Genomic DNA, 22,420 nt, shown 5'->3' with positions numbered 1-22,420 from the left:
CGAAAACGTGAACATGCTTTTATGTATTTTTAAGGATTATTTGATCATCAAGACTTTATTAACAAAAAACATAAGACTTAAAAAAGTACAACTTGTGGATGTTTTCGGAATGCTTTAATTTGTGCAAATGTCAATATTTTTAATGGCTACAAAAAAAAATGCCTATCAAATGTTACACACATGTTCAAATACTGGATGTTCTTAATAAAGATGGTTTTCATATTGTAAATGTAAAAAGAAATTGAACAAATGAACTTGAACCTTTCTCAATATTTATTGCAAAGATAAACAAATATTGTACAAGTGTGTTAATCGTAACAACATAATGTCAGATCTTTTCAATGTTCATCTCTATGCCGAGGATTACGCTTATGCTTGTTCTCCGTCAACAGCGACGCCGTTTTCTCTCATGTTCCTTTGTCGTTCACATTTCTCCCCGAGAGGAAGGGTTAACAGTCCAAGGGCCCCAGCGGTAGACATGGAGGCAATCAACAACAGACCGGGTATAAACGACTGAGTGGAGTCCCTCAGAAACCCTGCAACAGGGGTTATACAGATCTAGTTAAATCCTTCTTTATTTTACCCAAGCCCCCAAACAATGTATTAAATAAATACATCAATAAATCAATTGGACTGACGTCCTGCTGTGGTCAACATGAAGCAATCCCTTATATGTCGAGATCATGCGAAACTAAGCACTCAGTCATTGCCCAGTCAACTGAGATACATGGTGGCAGATGCGTATAAAGCATTTGATGGCTGCCCAAAACATAAAAATGAATACCTTACGTGGATGCCATACGTTCCCTAAACTTTGCATTTAACTTTTATTTATACTTTTGACCTTATATTTACATTCTTTATAAGTCGTTTGCAACGTGTTACATTTTCATCTCGATTGCAAAATCTCAAAGCAGATTTTGTTCCGTGCGTGGCTTTATTTTATACCAACACAACACTGCGAAGACTGTATATGTTGATTGTCATGTTTGGTGTTTACCTATGAATGGTTGCACGACAGCCGGGAAAACGGTGGTGACCAGTGCCACCACTCCAAATCCTCGCCCAAGGTTTTCCACTCCTAGAATATCCACTAGCAACACCGGGTACAGGCTGAAGTACACCCGAATAAATATACCGTAAATCACGCTATATGCTATAAGCCCAGGTTTCGTAGAAAGCGCTGGAATACAGAATGTCGCGATTGATAGCGCAATCACAGCCAATGAAATGAGTTTATGTCTGCGGATGATATGTCTGTCTGCAAAGAAGCCCCATCCAAGTACGGCGAATAGGTCAATGAAACCTATTACCGTTATGAGAAAATCGCATTCTCTCGCGGTCAATCCAGAATCCAATGCATGCGGTGGAAGGAAGATCTGTATGCTAGCTATTAGCACAATGCCGCAAGCGCACGACAGAAATATCAGGAACGGAATTCTTCTCATAATATCGCATCTCAATACACCGAAACGCGGACAGTACGTGCAGCTTTGACGTGTTTTATTGTCAGAATTATATGCACCATCTACGCCTTTTGCGTTTGCTTCCAACGACTTCTCGTCGGCTTTATGGTTGCTTCTTAGGTCCAGCATAGATGAAACCGATAATTCAGTGCTCGTATACAGCCCTAAATTTGACGAATTTAAAATCGAAAGCGAACCTGTCGTTTTCTGCGCAAAGCTCAGCTTGCTCCTTTCGGACAAAGTCCTGTTTCGAAGTCCTCGCGCTTGCATCGCACCTACAGTTATTTCGGATGGCGTGTAACCAAGGAGGGGTGATTCGTGGTCTTTGGTAGGTAATCCTTCAACAGGCTGATTTGTTTTACTAGAATGCTTTTCCACTAGAGTGTAGACACCTATTCCAGCAATGGATGAAGACGTAGTAACGTCAACGTCTTTAACCGGGCATTCATTTGGCATGGGTTTTATTTCATTTTCATTTTGGTTTGATGTTAAATGTTTCTTATAACAACTGGTAACACTCTCCATAAAAAGCGAAGGCGGTCGCATGAGGGCGGCAGCAACAAAAATGTTCAGATTCATTCCAGCGATGATAAGCATTGTCCCCGTGAAGCCGTATGTGTTGAGAAGTTGTCGGATAATTAGTGAAAACAGAAGAGAGCCTACACCTCCGCCCGACACGCTGATTGCATTTGCAAGGCTGCGATATTTCTCGAAATAAAGACCCAGCAATGAGGTTGTTGGTGCCATTATAAAACCTTGACCGATACCTGAAACGATACCAATTTTAAGTGAAGGCGTCAATAAAGAACCGTTGAAATGATGATCAACGAAAACACAATACGAGCTTTAAACATTATGTTACGAATGTCTAGGGTAAAAGGACTTTAAAATGTGTTATACGATACACGTGGCTTGTTAGCATTTTTATTGCATATTCTTATATCACGAAAAGATAGAATTTAAAAAAATAAAATAAAAAATAAACAAACAGTGGAAGAAAAAATAATAACACGAGCTACCAGACAGAATTTCATAAAACTTTTAAAAACAAACAAGCACGAATATATATTTAATACAACGCCATTCGGATTTAGAGGTATTTGTTGCACGATTGATTTTTGTCGCGCATACTTTAATATAGAACATTATTGTAAAACATACATAAAAACGTATACGGCGTTTGGTACTTTTATACACGAAGCTTTGTGTATTAAATTAGCACACACAGGGATGATTTGTAAAATGTCGAAGATGATAAAGTCAGTATATCAGAATGTAAAACCGTGTGATAAAAAATAAATAAAGTTATATTCAGAAGTTTTTTAAGTTACTTAATGAGTAAAACATGGTCAGCCATTATCACCCTTTTTTATTGTATTCCTGACATGAATGATTGTACCGATATTTATAATTTTCCGGAAAAGATATACGTTTATTATCTAGATAAATGTTGGTATTAATTGATTATATTGTATTCTTTACTTCAAATTCAGAACGTTTGTATTTCAATCAAATTCTATCTATCAATACTCGTGATAGTTCTTATAAAGTTTGTCGATGCCATGAAACTCCGTGAGGAAAAAATACACTTATCTGATGCATAGTAAAAAATATTGAATGAAAACTGAAACAGATTCACATTAATTACTTATTTGTTCCTTCATAGCGCTGTTTAATAATACACGTTTGTACATTTGTCATCGAATTTTATGTCTATTAACATGTATTCATATTGTATTGATGCACTTTGACTATGTTTTGTTGCTTGCGTGTACATTGTCACAAGCGTTTTGTCGATTTTTTATTACAAACGTGTACTTCATAAAATTTGCACAAACAAATATGGCGATTTACCCCTTGTCGCCCTTTTCGTCGTTCTGGCGTGCTGTCGTATTTGCGACTTTTTAACGATCTGGCAGAAATCGGCCACTATAAAACACAGATGCGCAGCGAATTTGTATCCAACAATGGTAATTGACTCTTACTACTGGTAGTGTTAGTTACATGCTTACACATCACAAACCTGCGACAAATCCAAGCCATGTGATTGTAAACTGCACCGATGAGGAGTAGGCCGTAAGAATGTAAATGGCGGACAATAGAACGCCGCCAATGGAAACGAGCTGTCGATGGCTAAGATACTTCATACCGATCGTTGAGACTATAATACCTTAAAGGGATAGAAGCGAGTAATTAAGCTCAAAAAGGGCATGAAGATGAAGAACAAACTAACGATCTCAAAGAAAAAAATGTAGAGAGCATAATAAAATATGATGAAAATGGCAATGTGGTAAACACAATATTGTTACACTTAAAATGAAATGGGGATGCAATAAACGTCATTAAACTTATAATAAAATGACGGTGTGATAGTAAGAAAGCTCATAATGGACATGTTTTTGTACTGTACTAAAAACAAAAAGTGAGCACGGTTGGAAATGGAAATGGCGATGTGCAAAAGCCCCTTGAGTGGTCTTCTTAGCGGGGTTTTATAATAACAGAGACTACTGTGCATGTATTTTACACGCATATTGTAAAGCTTTTATTGCTTCTAAATGTATACAGTATTCTTACTTGTGACGCTGTACGAGGCGTTCAACATACTGCCGATGAGCGCAGTGACTGACGCCTCCGACTGAAATCTCTCCTGGACGGCCATGAAGAAGATGCCGTATGACCGGTACGAGCCGAGGACAATCAACATGATGATCCATGAGGCTGAAACGATATTCGTATCACGTGATTACATTTATCCAATGAGGCGAATTCATACTATTGGATTCGTGGTCACTAAATGACGTGTTCATTGAAATTGTCGATAATTTTGGTTACTTGGGTATAAAATTCAACTACACTGGAAATATGTCAAATATTTCAAAAATATAAAAACTCGACATGAACTTAGAGCTTATCATCATCTTGTATCTATTTTAGCCGTGTCATATTAGCTGTCAAAACAAAACTAGCGCTGTTCGATTGTTTACCAGCGCCAATCATACTCTATGGTTCAGAAATGTGGGGGATTTATGGCAACTCTGATATGGATAAATTGCATTATACATTTAAAAAAATTCTATGTGTAAAACAATCTTCTTTTATCTATGCTTTTGCTTGCTGAATTGTGTTTATTCTCTTTAGCCGTTATATGAAAACATAGTGCATTAACGTTTTATTGTTGGATTAAAATTGTAAGTAACCAAGATGCAATGTTATATGTATTTATGGAATGAATATTTTTACCAATTCAATTGTACAAACAATAATTTATGGTGCCAAGCTTTGATTTCAATTTAAGACAACTTTGGCTTTGGCTATTTATGATTAATACATCTGAATTAACATGGGCATTGGATAAATGATAAGACACAGGCTGAAAGATTTCATTTGTACAAGAATAAGATGATACATCGGCTTCACAGACCAAATGGAATTATATTTAAATTAAACAAACTTTCGAATATGAAAAATACCTCGATTGATTGCATATCCAATTAAAATTCCATAATATAAATGAGCAAATTTACGCTAAGATCCAATTATCTTGAAATATAAGTTTGAATATATAATAGGATAGCCCGATAAGAATGGAAGAGAAAACTTTGTAACCGAAATATATGTGAATCAGAATATCACTTGTTACTGTGTTGTCCATTATATAATGAATCGTTTATAAAACATAATATCATGATATCCTGACCTATACTTGTAAAAACACAACCATGATGTCTTTCACAAATGTTCTAAAGCTCAAAGTTATTGCACAATTTTGGTGGAAGCGTTCAAACTTAGATTTGAGAAAGCAAATTGTTTAGCTGCTGTAAATTTGCATGTTTAGACACATACGTGTCTTAAATAGTCTTATATATTATTTGTTGTCATGTAAGCGTGCCCGATTGTTAAATATGGTTATCTTTAAATATGTTATTTCGAAAATTCCCTGTCTTGTCTATATTGCTTTCTTATAAAAAATACTTGGTCAAAGGTTGAATGCCGGATTGCCAATAAACTATTAAAACTATGAAACTATTAATACCCGAGTATTTATTAGGTATGCAACAGTGGGTGTCGTCGACAACAGCTTCACGATCCAAAAGGCTAAAATAATAGATAATATATTAGAATAATACAATCAACACGTGGTTTGAGTAATCAATGAGATTTATTTTTCTATGAATAAGTATGTAGCATTCTCCTAGCAGAGTTGTCATTCGTGCTTCAACATACATGAATGTATTGAACTGCAGTGTAAGAGAGTGAGTCTGTAGATGTCGATGTTGATCAACACGAAGTTCCGCGAGCCTACAACAACAACGCATCAATGCTCCAGTATAATTTACAAAACATTCATTTATAAGTTAATGTATCATCGCTTTTGTTTTCGTTTTAATAGAAACAAATTTCAGCAAGGGACATATTTTTACTTTAAAACATAATTTCTTAAACCATGCAAAAAGGAATATGTAATGGTTGTACACGAAAGTAGTCTTTTTATTCGATCGTTCGGGAAATGTCCTTTGCACCACACATACTAGTACTATGTGAAACTGTAATGCGATATAAATATTACTAAGCAATTTATATCAGATAAGACATATCTCGTCTTTGTAGCTCATACAAATAGAAAGATATTAATCTTATAAAGGATATGTTAACCATGTTCATCACAGTTTGCTTTTGTTAATTTATTGTGTCAACTGCAAAGAAATTAACCACAATCGATTAACTTTGAGAATCAAGTATGATTACAAATTAATTTTTGCAATTAACAAAAGCATGATGACATAGTAACGTTATAAAAGTAGCAACATTGTGATCATTTAATACATATATTTTGCCGTATAAACTAAAGATTAAAGACATTATTATTTGAAATATACAAAATTCAATTACTTAAAATAAGACACGTCTTGGACAAATTTTGAACATTTTATCCACTATACATTTTAATTCCTCTTTAATACAGGAGGTAATCACGTGATCTAGTCAAGATGGCGACGTCTATGCCGAGACAGTCTTTTTAGCAGATGTATGCATATGACCTTTATTAATTTTGTTAAATGACGCACCTAAAAAAGGTGATTAGCGTTTATTTCTTATTAAAATTTGCTTTATATCTCGAATATACTCCTCGCGAATACTCTTAGTGAAGCTGCAAGTAGGTCATCAGGCTTATAAACTTCGCAGCGAGTAAAATCGATATGTAGAGCGAATAATAATACAAAATAAACGCTGGTAACTTTGTTTCTTATATTGCTGGAAAGTGAGCGGAATTAATAAATAATAATGCAAGTAGTAAAGGGTACAAAACGGCGAAAAATACATGCCGCAGCATGGACGTCACCATCTTGATTATCACGTGATTACCCCATCTGTTTAAGTAACCCCATCATCCACCTCGTCAGCTTCGTTCTCGCTTCGTTTGATCAAGGGTGGCAACTCCTTCAGAAATCGATATCGGGACAGTGAACCTTTTGAGTCTATTGGGAAGATAGTGCCAAAACACATAACAAACACATGCAAATAAATGAACTGACGCAACATGTATCAAAATTATTAACTTAGTCCATGTGCTAATATAAGGTTAAAACATGTGCATTACAAAACCTAACAGAATCGCCCAGGACCATCCCCTGTCCACCGGATGTCCAGTTTGCTTGTTAACACAATCCAAAGAAGCCGTTCTATGTTGAGTGTTTCCATTTTCCCTGTTCATTCCAATGAGCTGTAATCAAATGTTCTTATTTAAAATATCAACACACTAGTGTGCAGTGGTACTTAAATAACTTGATAACACTTCACATACCAGTAATTTTACATTGAGTTTTTTTTACTACAAGATGACTTTTAAATGTACAGCGTTAGTTTAAAGCGTTATCTTTTGGGTCGCGTTCTCTTTAAAGGACACACAACAAACATATCCGCTTGACATAGCTTTTGATTCGCTATATATGGATGCGTTTTAATGAAACTATCGTCAGAGAAAGACCGATACGGACGAATCGTGGCGTTTCTTTCTAGTGTTATTTTAATGCATTATAGAGTTCGAGTGATGTCATTGAAATGAATTTTCTAATTACAATCCGATTATCTTACATAACCATCTACATGTAGGTGATTGAATTGGGCTTTTCGAGATCAAGCTTTTTTTAAAGCAACTTTAGATTGTCTAACTGTTTTGCCATTGTATGGTCTTGCGCGAAATAAGGCTAGTAATCTATTGTAGTGTGACCTAATGATCTGTAATAATGCTGTAAAAATACTTTTTTGTTTTTCTCAAGTTACGTTATTTTGAGCTAAGTAGATACGTGGTGTGCGGGTTTTAAAGTCTCTATAACGCTCAAAATCAACGAAAATTTCGTTAAGTATTTCGTAACATAAAGTTAACACCTTAACAATCAGTGTTCCTTATAGCAATAGCCAAAATTTCAACGCTAGATGTGGTATGATTACATAGATTTATGTAGATACAAAATGCTCGTTTTTTATTTATTTGTGGCCACAATTAATTCCCGCGGATATATCTATTCATACGACACACGAACACCATTTTAGTGTTCATGTGTCGTATGAACAGATATGCAAAACAATAATAAAACGAGCATTTTGTATCTACAAACATCTATTTTACCAAACTACATCTGACGTTGAAATTTCGGCAATTGCCATAAGGAACACTGATTTTTAATTGGTTAAGTTTATTTTACGAACAATTGTACGAAATTTTCGTTGATTTTGAATAGTAATGCTACTTTAAATACATTTTTAACAGTTGCAAGTTTTTTTTAACAGCTTGTTAATGTTTTAAACAATTATAAGACGAATAAGGGATGTGACAATTGGTACTGAGGACTGTTAAAGACTTGAACGGCCTTCTTCAAAGATTTCGGCATTATTTCGGACAACACCTTGCATCAAACTGTTTATCTTTGGATTGAGGGTGTCGCTTTAACCACTGGGACAACCGGTTCGTTTGATCGTGGGTTGCATTTTATACTGTTTAAATGACTATTGTATGTTTATATATCGCTAAAATTATAAGTTAATTTGTTTTATAAACGGATTTTTTATTATTTTATACTAATTACGCTTAACCCCATTCCCTAATCGCTAAAATAAAAGTCCGATACGTGTGACACTAGAACACTAAAGGTATGTGTGAAGTGTTCGATTAACCAGTCACGTTTGGACATGTTTAAAATTTCTGTCTGCATACCGGTAGTTGATAAAATTTCCCTTAAAGCTCCCTGATACACATTGTTGTTTTTTATTTTTATGCTCCCCGAAAATTTTCGGGGAGCATATATATAGTTGCTAGTTTGTCCTTCCTTACTTCCGTCACTTTTGTTACAGTTTTTCATAGCACCTTCAATACTTTACCGATCTCTTTGATATTTGGCATGTAGGTACCTTGCATGGACCTCAACCTTTTGATGAGGTTTGAGGTCATTGGGGTCAAGGTCAAGGTAACCGAGGCTAATAATATATTTTAACGTCACTCTTTTGTTACAGTTTCTCATAGCACCTTCAATACTTTACCGATCTCTTTCATATTTGGCATGTAGGTACCTTGCATGGACCTATTCCTTTTGATGAGGTTTGAGGACATTGGGCTCAAGGTCACCGAGGCTAATTATAGATTTTTCCGTCACACTTTTGTTACAGTTTCTCATAGCTTCTTCAATACTTTACCGATTTCTTTCATATTTGGCATGCAGGTACCTTGCATGGACCTCTACCTTTTGATGAGGTTTGAGGTCACTGAGCTCAAGGTCACAGAGGCTATTAATATATTTTCCGTCACGCTTTTGTAACAGTTTCTAATAGCACCTTCAATACTTTACCGATCTCTTTCATATTTGGCATGTAGGTACCTTGCATGGGCCTCTACCTTTTGATGAGGTTTGAGGTCACATGGGTCAAGGTCACCGAGGCTAATAAAAGATTTTTATGTGGTTATTAACACATAGATTGACAAAGCGCATCATCGGGGAGCATCCATCAGTTTCACTGATATTCTTGTTTAATATGTGATAATACGTTGGAAAATTAATGTTTCGTCAATCAGTGAACAAGCTTCTTTAAAGTTGGTCACAACTCTAGATCACTCAGTCGACATCTAGTCTTCAATGACACCGTTCCGAAAGATCACAGTACACTGGGGAAGTGTTAATACATTAAAAGAAATAACATGTGTACATGAACAGTGTAGACTTTTCTTCTATCTGCTGTGGTACACAAGTAAATTGATAAAACACAGTGTACACGCAGCGCACACGTTTTACGTTCATGAACGAATAGAACACTTGTTACTACGACACGTAAAGGTTACATTCCACGAAATCGTTATATATCCCTCCGATGTAGAAAGTAGTTCATATTACTAAAGCGTTCCTACGGTGGCATAGAAGGGACATTCGCTGCTCTTTTTAAAGGGATCTTTTCACGCTTTGGTAAATTGACAAAATTGAAAAAAGTTGTTTCAGATTCGCAAATTTTCGTTTTAGTTATGATATTTGTGAGGAAACAGTAATACTGAACATTTACCATGGTCTAATATAGCCATTATATGCATCTTTTGACGATTTTAAAACCTAAAAATTATAAAGCGTTGCAACGCGAAACGATTGAATAATTTGGAGAGTTCTGTTTTTGTCGTTAAATTTGGCGAAACTACGAAGATTGCTTATATAAGGTATAAAATACTTCAAGTACATGTACTCGGCGGAATAGCTCAGTAGGCTAAAGCGTTTTTACTTCAGGACTCTGGCAGGACTCCAGGGGTCACTGGTTCGAAACCTGGTCCGGGCAATGTTCTTTTCCTTTTTTTAATTTTATTCTTGATTTTTTACTGGAGCTTTTACGATCCAATGTTTACATTTATCGATATAAAGCATTTAATGAATAAGTTAAAAAATGCCAAAATCTGTGAAAAGGCCCCTTTAAACTGCACTGCTCTTTTTTCTATCTCGTGGCCTCGACTTAGTAACCCGAGGCCACGACTTACTAACACGTGGCTACGAGTTACTTAGTCGAGGCCACGAGATAGAAAAAAGATAAGTGTAAAACTAAATAAAGGAAGAGTGCAATTAAAAAATGAGCGGTGCATTAAACATAAGAGGAGAGAATTTTAGCTATTTTAGCTATTTCGAGATCCCGACTTAGCTAACTAGCGGACACGAGTTAGTTAGCCAATCAAATTGTACCATATGGTCGTCCATGGTGATCTTTATACAAAGGGAAGTAATCATCACTGTAAAAGCCCTCTTTGTCCAGCTATATACATGCGTACAAAATATTTGCACATGTTACGCAAAATTTGATTGGCTAACTAACTCGTTCACTCGAAATAGCAATCTCCATGCAGAGTTGTCGTTCCTTGCTCTCACATACATTTGATCCAGCTATGCTGGTTCCCGTCAAATCACTGCGCGGAGGTTGGCGCGGAGGTTGTCGAGATATCTTAAATTCTCTCCTCTTTGTTTTAATGCACAACCCCTTTATTCACTGCACAGCTCTTTTTTTTAATTGAACTCCCTTTTTTATGTAGTTTTACTATCCTATTTAAAGAGGACAGATGAATCTTTCCTATTTTCTTGCAGAAGACCGTCGGGTGTTTTTATGGCTGTAATATCGTTATCATTTGTGACGGCAAACATTAACCAAGCGATTTTGGGCGGCAAGAGAAGGGTGTCAAACTACACTATTTTGATATTAATCTTCAGATTATGTTTTATATTATTTGAAATTCCATGAATAGTTAGAATAAGGATGAAACACTTAAGAACGTGTGCTCCAAAATACAGCATGCATTAAGTAGTTTGCGTAAGTTACGCATTTAGATAAAAGATCATAATATGTTAACGTATGATCCAGTTTTCAGTCGATGGAGATAAGGGAGGTTCGGAGGCATGTCTCCAGGAAACTTGTGTTTAGCGTTTGTAGAACGTCTCTGGTCCGTTTTTAAAGTATCAGCTAAAATGTTGTTTTTTTTCAATTAGTATGTCGTGTAGAACCTAGGTGATTACAGTATTATAATATTATAAAATACAGCAAACAAAGTAAATATTAAGAAATCTGGTCTTCGATTTTATTAAAACATGGTTAAATATTGTTATATGTTCAATCCGTTATCATATAATAACCACGCTCTTTGACAACGGTAAAGTGTCGCCTCATATTAGGCTGTGCTGTCCAAAAATGCTAACCAGGGACGAAACTTGCCGCGTTTACGGTAGTTTTTGTTTAAATGAAGTCTTTTCTTAGCGAAAATTAAGCTTAGGCAGAGAGTTTTTTCCTCGATTAACATGCGCGGACTGCAAGGCTCATCTGGGACGTTGTTTTACGCACATGCATTAAACCCCGTTTTCCAATATGGTGGCTGCATGTGGGTATACACTTACATACTAACTTATCATATTCATCCTTAAATGGGCCACAATGCAATAATATTTTGCCGCCATCTGGGTATGTATTTCTCAACATACTTCGTCCGATGACAGCCCCATCTCGCTCAGCTTTGGTTTTGATGATGTGCTACCCAGATTTGCAGCTGTTCTTGGGTCTCGAAATTGCACCTCTAGCTATACAGTGTCTTGCTTGTATTGAGTGGAATTTATTTAACTCCGTCGAACCGGACGGATCCGCGGAAATTCTGACTCGTTTGATCGACTGTCACTAGGTACATCAGAGCAAGTTTGAACGTTGTCTTCGGTCTTCCGTCGATGATGAGGTTCTTCTATTCGCATTCTTCGGTTCTTGCGATTGAACTATATAGTTGCAATAAGAGGACGTGACGGATACCCATAATAGGATTACAAAAAAATCTTATCCGGGTCTTTCATACACAAACATGATTGTTACGGAGGCTTTTAAGAATCTAGTTTTATAACTGATATATTTTGGGAATTACATGAAATGTATTATGAAACTGTAATTTATACAAAGCCAAACGATAAAAACTGTGTAAATATATGTACATGTTTTCATGTATTCTAATGATTTTTAATCAGCACGACTATACGCACAAACAATTTAAAATAAAAAAGCAAATATTGTTTTTTTCGGAATGCTTTTATTAGTGTATACCTGTATGTTTATATTTTGACGGTTATCAAGTCCTTTGAATACGAGCTTAAGGTTGATTAATGTAAGGATCCGTACTTTATCCTGTACTCAAACATAGTGACTTTAAAAGACAATTGGGACTGATAAATAATTTTATCGGTTATTTCCAAATATTAGTTGATATTGACACACATATATCCCATTTTGTTTTGAGCGGAGTTACCAGTTCAAGTTCGAAATGTTACCATCATACCAAACTTAACTGGTCTCGTGCCAGAAGTTCACGGGATTTAAGAACCAGAGACCATCTGATTTCGCAAAGCTTGCGTTTCCCATAAAAATAAAATTACACGTACGTCGAATGACAAAAAAATGCTAACTTGTTAACTAAACTATATGATGACTCTGCACAAGTTTGTTGACATTTTGCAAATTGAAATCTTCATGTGGTATACTCGTTTATTTCAAAGTTGTTAAACAAACCAGATGTATAGTTCGTACAGCAACATTTTTTATGCATACGTGCTCTCATTTAATCATATCACGATTAATAATACCGGTAGAGAGTTCGAACCAGTGTATAGATCTGATATAACAATATCCATAACCCAGAATGCGTTAATATCGAACCTCTAATTTAATTGCAGAAGCTCTTCCGCGTCGCAAAAAAAGTTAGCAGTATTATAGTTATTCATACCGGATACTGTTAGATCCCTTGGATACCTTCAAGATTGTTTTTTTCTGATATGACAGCTGGGTGATAGAGTACAGACCTAAAGCCCAACTTCGTTGCGTTGAAATTTCGAATGAGACCTAAGTACCTGTGTGACGTTTCAAGAAAAAAAAACGGAACAGAATAGTTAATTTTTTTACTTAAAAAAAGTATGCGAAGCTCATCGTTGTTAAAATACATATATAAAAAACATCATACGTTGAAGTACACACAATATAAAGAAGTGAAACTCCAGCTGCTGGAGCAGTATTGAATTATTATCATAAACAATCAGTAGGTCCTTTATTTAAGGCAAGTGACCAATTGCCCAAACAGTACAAAACAGCACAATACAAAACAATATAAACACAAATAAGAATAAAGCTGGGGTCACCGCCTTGGAACGGTCAATGCAAAGCATTGGGGGTTTAAACCGGTTTTAATGCGCTCAACCTCACACTTGGTCCAGCAAAATTCATGTTACAGTTAATTGTAAATAAAAATTAACCTCATAGCATTGTAACTCAAATAAAACAATAATAAAGGGGAATTAAAACGCATTCAATCTAATTATCATTTAATTACTGAATGGTAGGAAAGATACCAGAGCAAGAGAGTTACGACTTTTTGAGGCACGATGAAATGAAACTACTAACAAGTATCTACTACATTCCTTCTTTATAGAAAAAGATTTAAAAATATAGCCTCATAAAGTTAATATTTCAGATCATCATCGCGCAAATACAGGAAGAAGGAGCAATAATGGGTGTAAAGGATCCATATTACATACCTTTGTTGTTTATGCGATTGCTAAAAAATAAATCTAACAAGAAACACCTATCAGAGATGAAATAAAAAGAAAATTGAACGATATAAAAACAATGACCTATGCATGAAGATTACAACAGTAAACATATTGATTACCTTACTAGAAGTATTTTAGGTGACATTTTGTGGGTGGCAATTATATTTAGTGCTTCCACTAGCTTTGGAAAGATGGAAGTCCTGACTTCTAATTTTGGACGTCCTAGATCATACAGTTGGAAGTCCGAATTTTATTTCAATGAATTTTTTAGTAAACCCTACCGAATGTGTTGATCGCTGGATACATACATGTACCAACGCTATCCATTACCATATAATCCAATATAATTGCGATTTCAATTTTCAAACGAAAGTATTACCATTATATGACGCTAATGTGTTTAAAAAAAATATAAACACAAACGTTCTCCATTTTACGCAACCGCATAATTATAAAAAGTGAATTTTTGGATGGGATAATTCCCATTAAATATATTATGAATATGTCAATTATTTTGATGTTTCAAGAAAAGGGGCCGTCCATAAAGTATGTCACGCTCCATGTGAGGAAGGGGTGTAAGAAGGTGTGACAGTTTGTGTCATGGGAGAGGGGGTGGGTCCAGCCATGTGTGATGTCACACATTTATTTAAGAAAACAACAAAATAGTTCTTATTTATTAATTATTTCTTTAGTAGAATTTAAAAATAATTCTAAAAAATGTGTGAAACAGTTGAATAAGTTTTATGTCAAAATAAGAAAAATTGTGTATCTCCTGAATGTGTTGTTCGAATTTCAATAGACATCTTGGCACAACCTCCACGCAGATTTCATTAGTAACTGACGAAATAATTTATCGGACTGTTCCTTTTTTAAATAATAAAGGATTGAAAGAAATCTAAATTATAATTTCTTTTTTATTAGAGGTTTACACATGGATAATTATTCATTGATGCAAGTCGTAACAATGGATGAACACTTCACTTCACCATGCATGGATAATGTCCACAGTGCACATTTTTGAATTATGTTATTCAATGAAAAACTGTGACAACTGTTGACAATTAACTATTCTAGTATTAAAGTCATTTAATAATGTGAAAGTTCTTTTAAGTTAATTTTTAATACGGTTTAATAGTGAATTGTGTTTCAGATTAAATTTGACATTGGTATTAGTTTTTAAAAATATGTTCGAAAGTGTGAGTTTGTGACAAGGGGGAGGGGGGGTTAAAAATAGTCAAAAACAGCGTGACATACTTTATGGACGGCCCCAAATGTAATATTATATGGGTTTCGTTTTGCGACGGTATGAATGGCATTTTTGATAAATTAATGAACTGAACAACAACATGGGTCATTTCGCTAAGTTCAAAACGAATATCGAATTACTCCGACGCATTCACAAGGACCCAGAACTCTCTGTATGCCGTAGTCAAAATGCGCCGAGGATTCCTAGTATATACAAAGTCGACAAACGCACCACGCCATAATGTTAAGGTACGGCATGTTATTTTCAAGTTTTGTTAACCCAGTTGACCCACAAGGCCAGTTGACCTAATTTAAACACCTCAACTTTACTAGTGCCATTTAAAGACTGTGCGATATTACATTTCTTTCGATTTTCTCGTTTCTTGAAATGCTTGTGTAGCCTTAAACGTACATTTACATGAACTCGTTGAATTAACCATGCAAAGATATCAAAACCGCCATGATCGGTAGCTATGTTTCGTGTTTACAGCATATGACCTAATAACTCCCAAAACAGGTGCTACAGTGTTGTTTGGTACTCGGCTTCTGCTAAAGGCTTTAATCGATAGCGAAAACCAATATGCGGAACTTCTAACGTCACGTGGTTACAATGAACCAATCGAAAATGAAAATACATGACGTCGAGACTTGGAGAGCCAAATATCAATTGAATAAGTTTTGTGACATTTTTGCGATATATGCCTCTGTCAAACGCCAGATTTGCATGTAAGTTGCTCATTATGATTTCATATCACTAAGGTATGCAGATTTTTCAATTTTATTATATTTTAAGCCGTTTACTGCTCGTTGTTCGTTAAGAAATATTGTGTTATGCTGCAGCAGTTGAAAATGGTGGTGGGGTAAAACCGTAAACATGCGAAACATGGTTTGTCGTCATTGATTTCACATTCCAAAATGCTATTAACCCCATTCTTGTTGCCATGTTTGGATAGTCGCGTAAGGATGGTGCCATAGAGAAAATGTCGTTTCTGTTAAATGATACAATAATGATCAGGCTAAGCAATCATGATTTATGATAAATTGATTATTTTTTATTTTGGGTCGTTGCCAAAATTATTTCGGATTTTTTTTTTAAATAAAAAAATCTACTAAAAGTGTTCCAGTAAGATCTTACATTGTTGTCTTTACGCACAAATAAAAGTGCATGTAGAAATTAATTTATGGATTCAATAAATTAATTCCTAAAAAAACACCACTGTTGTATAAACCCCTCACTTTCACAGTTCCTGCCTAAAAACAAGATTTCTGAACTGTTGCCTGTTCATTCTGGCTATCCCTTGGTTTGGCACATGCATTGTTTTTGTCAAAACATGAAGGGACAGGAATTGTGTCCTTCTGTTTCATGGATTGTTTTTCTTCTTCTGTATAAAGTGCCCATAAGAGGTACTTTCGTGATTGAGGAACACATACACAATTCCCAATGGCTGTCTGAAAAATTCAGAAAGAAAGGAACATTCTGTGAATTTAGTCAAAAAGTGCATTGTCTGCAAGTGAACAAATAAGATGAGAACTGAAACTGAGCTTTTCAAGTTAAAATATTACATGTCAATAAATATTTAAATTGGATTTGTGCAATTTATACCAAGCAATTAAAAAGACCCATAATTCACAATGTGCTAATTTTTCCCTATATGGCAAACAAAATTGCTGTGTTGTAAGGAAGCTATTCAGTCGATATTTTTCCTAACTGGGAAAAGTACCAGTACAGGCTTGGCGAAATTGGAAAAAATATTTCGGCCAACCGGACAGGCATTTCAGAAAATGTGCCGGTCCGGAGAAAATTTAGCTGGACCGAAAAAAAAAATATATAAAAACAACATATTGGATGATGATCATCCAACGAAATATGTAACAGTGCATCTTATTGGTCAAACTATACTTAACTGACCAATAATATTTAGTTGGGCATTGAAACAACGTAAACTTAAGTAACAAGAAGTATCGAAAATAAAATTGCAGTTAACGGACACTTACTTGTACAATGTCAAATGATAACATTTTTGAAGACCAATGACGAGTGCATGTTATAAAGATATCACTAGAACATAATTTTTTTTTAATAAACAACCTTTTTAAAGCCATGTTTCATAAAGAAATGCATATTTTAATGTCCTTATCTACTCGAAAAATGTCAAAGCTATCAAAATCTTTTCGTTAGAACGCAGGTGCCGATTTTGGGACTGAGTTTGAAGTAGGTGTTGTGTAACCAGTCGGATTTGCTAATTGTACATAACAAACTATTGCAAACATCAAAACAATGAGCGATTTCATTTTCATGATGTACAAAGGGGTTTGCTCTTTGAATTTTCAACTTTGAAAACAAATATGGTTTGTTTGCATTCATTTCACATTTTCCGGTCGCCAGGACCAAAATTCTTGTTAAACCTGTCGGACCAAATGGAAATCTGCCGGTCAGGACCGACGGACCGGCAATTTCGCCAAGCCTGCAAGTACCACGAAAAAAAACATGTGAAAAAAAGAAATTTTGGCAAATTTTCATAAGCAAATATTTAGCTTCCTTAGCTTTCGTTTCTTGAGGATAAATAACTTTTTAGTCCCCTGCCGGTGAAAAAAAATCCCAATTGGGGAAAAACCGCAAACGACATCGGCTGTTTCGCTTTTTAACAAATCGTAGTCCGATCCGGTCTCATACGGGTTTTAGACTATACCATGATTTGGATAACATCAGCATTATTCGTGTGCACGATATTCTCCGTGTTGTTCAGTCGCTTATTATATTTGCGATGAAATTCAAGCGTTTTGTGATTCGGCTCAATGGAAAACAAAGATGTCAAGCAATTTGCAATATAACATGTAAAATATTCCTTAAAAAAACCTGGCGGCAAAACGAAAACTGTTGTCATTTTAAGCAATTATTAAAATTTAAAAAAACAATTTAATAACAAGGGACTCTTTTGCATGCTTTCGTCATCGTTTATTACCAAAGCAAAGTGCTGACTGATACTCAACATGTTGATAGCAGTAATTCTTCAGAAGAAGGTGAACCGCCTCCTAATAAAATGGGGCCTGATGTGACTGAAGACTTTGTGTGAGCTTATTATGTGGAAAACTGTTGATCATGATGGTGTTTGTGCTTAAACATGCTGAACTCATTCATGTAGTTTTAAATCCCAATTATTTTTCCCAATTTCTTGAAAATGCAGATAAAATTCCCAATTTCAAAGCCATGGGCTATCTTCCCAAAAAGCTGGAAAAATAAACCCTGCTGTCTGTCACACTTTTCTGCATCCTGCGATAACTTTATAAGTTCTTCATATTTTTCCATGAAACTCGAAACATGGACAGATGGCAATATGGAGATTATGCACATCATTTCATTTTGTTCCTACGTCAAGAATTCTGGTTGCTATGGCAACAAATAGATTAGAAATATGAACAAATAAACAAGAAATATTGCTGAAAATGGTGGAGTTTCACTGGTAGGGGACTTATAAAAAATATTGCTGAAAATGGTGGAGTTTCACTGGTATGGGACTTATATTGCTAGGTGGTAGTCTTGTTTTTAGCTCACCTGAGCGATAGCTCGAGGTGAGCTATTGTGATCACTCAGCGTCCGGCGTCCGTCCGTCCATCCGTCTGTAAACAATTTGTAAACATCTTCTTCTACTAAACCATTGAGCCGATTTCAACTAAATTTCATGTGGAGCATCCCTAGGTCATGGGACAAAAGAATTGTTAAAAAAAATTTGATCACATAACCAAGATGGCCCCCATGACCATATATGGTAAAAACCTTAAAAAATCTTCTTGTCAGAAACCGCTCATCAGATTTTCAAAAAATTTCACAGGGATGACCTTTGAGGGCTCCCCTGAAAAAGTTGTTCAAAGAAATTTGATTCGTCAAAAAACATGGCCGCAGGAGCTCGTTGAACTTTGCATGTTTATTCGTTTTTGCCTATTTTGTGAAAACTTTCAAAAATCTTCCACATTTTTTGTCCGATCCTTTCCAAATTTGCACAGTGTCTTTATATCAATGAGGACACGAACCCTACAAAAAATGAGCATTATTGGTCCATGAAGTACAGAATTACCTCCCCTTGAATTGAGAAAATGGTGTTTATGCAATAAAGTCCAAATTTTTCATACAATTCTTTCCAAACTTGTAAGGATTTAGCATGGTTCAAACAAGGGAAACAACTATGGTTTATGCATGTTCTTTTTATTACAGATTTGCCTCCCTTTAATTCATTCAAAATCTCATTTTACAGCAGAGATTCCAAATCTGACCTGTAAATGAGCCCCATATTTACTGCTGGTGCTATGTTACCTTTTCCCATTTGATCATTCTTAAGTATTGGTCTTGTAATGCTGCTTCTGCTACTGCTACTACTACTACTACTACTACTACTACTTCTACTACTACTACTTCTACTACTACTACTTCTACTACTACTACTTCTACTACTTCTACTACTACTACCACTACTACTACTACTACTACTACTACTACTACTACTAGTACTACTACTACTAGTACTACTACCACCACCACCACCACCACCACGTCTACTAACCACCACCACCACGTCTACTATTACTACCTCTACTACTACTGCCACTACTACTACTACTTTTACCACTACTACTACTACTACTACTACTACCACTACTACTACTACTACTACTACTACTTCTACTACTACTTCTACTACTACTACTACTACTACTTCTACTACTACTACTACTACTACTACTACTACTACTACAACTACTATTACTACTACTACTACTACTACTACTACTACACCACCACCACCACCATTCACAGTGACAAAAAACGTATTCACACAATGGCTGCTACTACAACTTATAGCCCATATAGGGGGGCATGCATGTTTTACAAACAGCCCTTGTTTCTATGGGATTTTAACCACAACTGTTCATGTTTATCTCCGACACATATTTTTAGGTCACCTGTCATGAAGTGACACAGTGAGCTTATGTGATCGTGTGATGTCCGGCGTCCGTTGTGCGTGCCTGCGTGTGTCCGTGCGTCCGTCCGTCAACAATTTGTTTGTGTAGACAGTAGAGGTCACAGTTTGCATCCAATCTTGATGAGATTTGGTCAAAATGTTTATCTTGATGAAATCCGGTTTGGGATTGTATTTGGGTCATCTGGGGTCAAAAACAAGGTCACTAGGTCAAATAATAGAACAACCTTCTGTAGACAATAGAGGTCACAGTTTTCATCCAATCTTTATGAAATTTGGTCAGAATGTTTATCTTGATGAAATCTGGGTTGGGATTTTATTTGGGTCATCTGGGGTCAAAAACTAGGTCACTAGGTCAAATAATAGAAAAACCTTGTGTAGACATTAGAGATCACTGTTTTCATCCAACCTTTATGAAATTTGGTCAGAATTCTTGATGAAATCTGGGTGGGATTGTATTTGGGTCATCTGGGGTAAAAATCTAGGTCAAATAAATAGAAAAACCTTGTGTTGACAATAGAGGTCACAGTTTTCATCCAATATTTATGAACTGTGGTCAGAATGTTTATCTTGATGAAATCTGGATTGGGATTGTATTTGGGTCATCTAGAGTCAGGAACTAGGTCACTAGGTCAAATCATAGAAAAACATTGTGTAGACAATAGAGGTCATAGTTTTCATCTGATCTTAATGAGTCAGGTGAGCGATTCAGGGCCATCATGGCCCTCTTGTTATTGGAATGTTCCTTATATGATGATATTAGGAAAGTCTATATGAATAAATATTACTTGAAAAGACCAACCAGGGGTGTAACAAAACGGGCCCACCCACATTGGCAACCGTATTTTAGCCTCGGGCGAATGGAAGCTCCAAAAAACTCAGCGGACCGGATGACCGCATAACTAGATCAGCCAGTGCTTTGATTAGGTAACAGGTGCTAGTCTGGTTGTCATGTTAATAGACTGTGCGGTCGTTTAATAACAATAGAAATGCTGAGCTTTATGCTAGAACTGTAACCAGTCTGCAGTGTGCTTGGGGTAATGTTTATCAGGGCACCGTTTATATTCCTGCATTATGTCGTCGTCGAAAAAAATCAACATTCACAACTTTTTAGGAGCGAATAATTGTAAGGATAGTAAAGATAGTGATACACCAAAATCTGACCAAATAAACAAATGAAAGCTAGAACAAAGGAATTTCGAGCAGTCAAAAAGAAAACATCAGGTATATGTTTCAAACTGGATTGATTTATTGAAAACAAACTGGATTTGTTTATTGAAAATTAAAGTGACAATTTTGACCAACCGAATTTAATAGTTGGTCAATGTGTTGGATAATAATATTATGTAAGACTGGTATATTTATTAGGCACATTACTGAAAGACTGACACCATGCATGAATGATTATAGGACAATGGGTGATTGGTTATTTTTAGTCATATTGTTTATGTACACAAGTCAACACTTAGTTAATGTTTACAGACATAATTAGAATAGCTTGTCAAGTAAACAATTGTAACTGTTATAAACACAAATATTAAATATACATATTTGCTGTGAAAAATGCAGGGCGACCACAAAATCAGTATGGACGACCTGCTTTTACAAGTTGGTGGCCCTGCATGGTGAGATGCTTTTATAAAAAATGTACACCCCTGCCAACATGATTAAGTTTATTTCCGCTTTTATGGTAATTTTCCTTTTAAGAACGTCTATTCTAAACAAAAATCAAGTTGAGGCAAAGAGTTTCACCCCTGATTAGCCTGTTTGGACTGCAAAGGGTTAACTCTGTCAGTGCGGGAACCGAATTTTGAAGGCCTTTGCGAACAGTTTGGATCCAGATGAGAAGCCACAGAACGTGGCGTCTCATCTGGATCCAAACTGTCTGCTATTCTGATAGTATTCTTTGAAAAAAAATCGAAGAAAATGCTAATTTTAGAAATTCAGCAGACGACATTTAAGCAGACGATAAATTTCCCAGCATTGAAAGGGTTATGGCTAATCTGGAATGACACTATGCACACGCATTAAAGTCCTTTTTCACAAAGCACGGCCCATATGATTTTATTCTTCTAATTTGAATTATATTATTATAAAGAGTTATATTAAATAAGTCTTTCCTAAATCAGTGGACTTTTCCCGCAAAAATAGATCC

The 22,420-nt window shown here is 35.6% G+C and overlaps 2 protein-coding genes across 10 annotated transcripts in view; one reads left to right on the top strand and one right to left on the bottom strand.

Moving 5' to 3' along the window:
• Positions 1-255: 255 nt before the first annotated feature.
• On the bottom strand, positions 256-7,423 carry LOC127834362 (monocarboxylate transporter 14-like). 8 transcript variants are annotated; one of them, XM_052360131.1, is made up of 7 exons: positions 7,071-7,423; positions 5,691-5,765; positions 5,500-5,561; positions 4,041-4,184; positions 3,490-3,636; positions 1,001-2,233; positions 256-536 (listed from the first exon to the last, which is right to left on the bottom strand). In XM_052360131.1, exons 1-7 carry the CDS (start codon positions 7,091-7,093, stop codon positions 370-372), a joined length of 1,851 nt encoding a protein of 616 aa, XP_052216091.1. In that variant the 5' UTR covers positions 7,094-7,423; the 3' UTR covers positions 256-369. The 8 variants fall into 8 exon arrangements, with proteins under 8 accessions (XP_052216091.1, XP_052216089.1, XP_052216090.1 ...); XM_052360129.1 differs by lacking the exon at positions 5,500-5,561; XM_052360130.1 differs by lacking the exon at positions 5,691-5,765 and having other exon boundaries at positions 7,076-7,422.
• Positions 7,424-15,596: 8,173 nt separating this feature from the next.
• Positions 15,597-22,420, top strand: part of LOC127834359 (histone deacetylase complex subunit SAP130-A-like) — a 42,598-nt gene continuing 35,774 nt past the window's right edge. The window contains exon 1 of one of the 2 annotated variants that reach the window (XM_052360121.1): positions 15,597-16,018. The gene's annotated coding sequence lies outside the window, so the exon portion shown is untranslated. The remainder of the gene's footprint in view (positions 16,019-22,420) is intronic. The other variant, XM_052360120.1, reaches the window with a different exon arrangement.

This window comes from Dreissena polymorpha, chromosome 6 (assembly GCF_020536995.1).
Source record: "Dreissena polymorpha isolate Duluth1 chromosome 6, UMN_Dpol_1.0, whole genome shotgun sequence".
Taxonomy (NCBI): domain Eukaryota; kingdom Metazoa; phylum Mollusca; class Bivalvia; order Myida; family Dreissenidae; genus Dreissena; species Dreissena polymorpha.
This window is presented reverse-complemented; position numbering and strand designations above follow the sequence as displayed.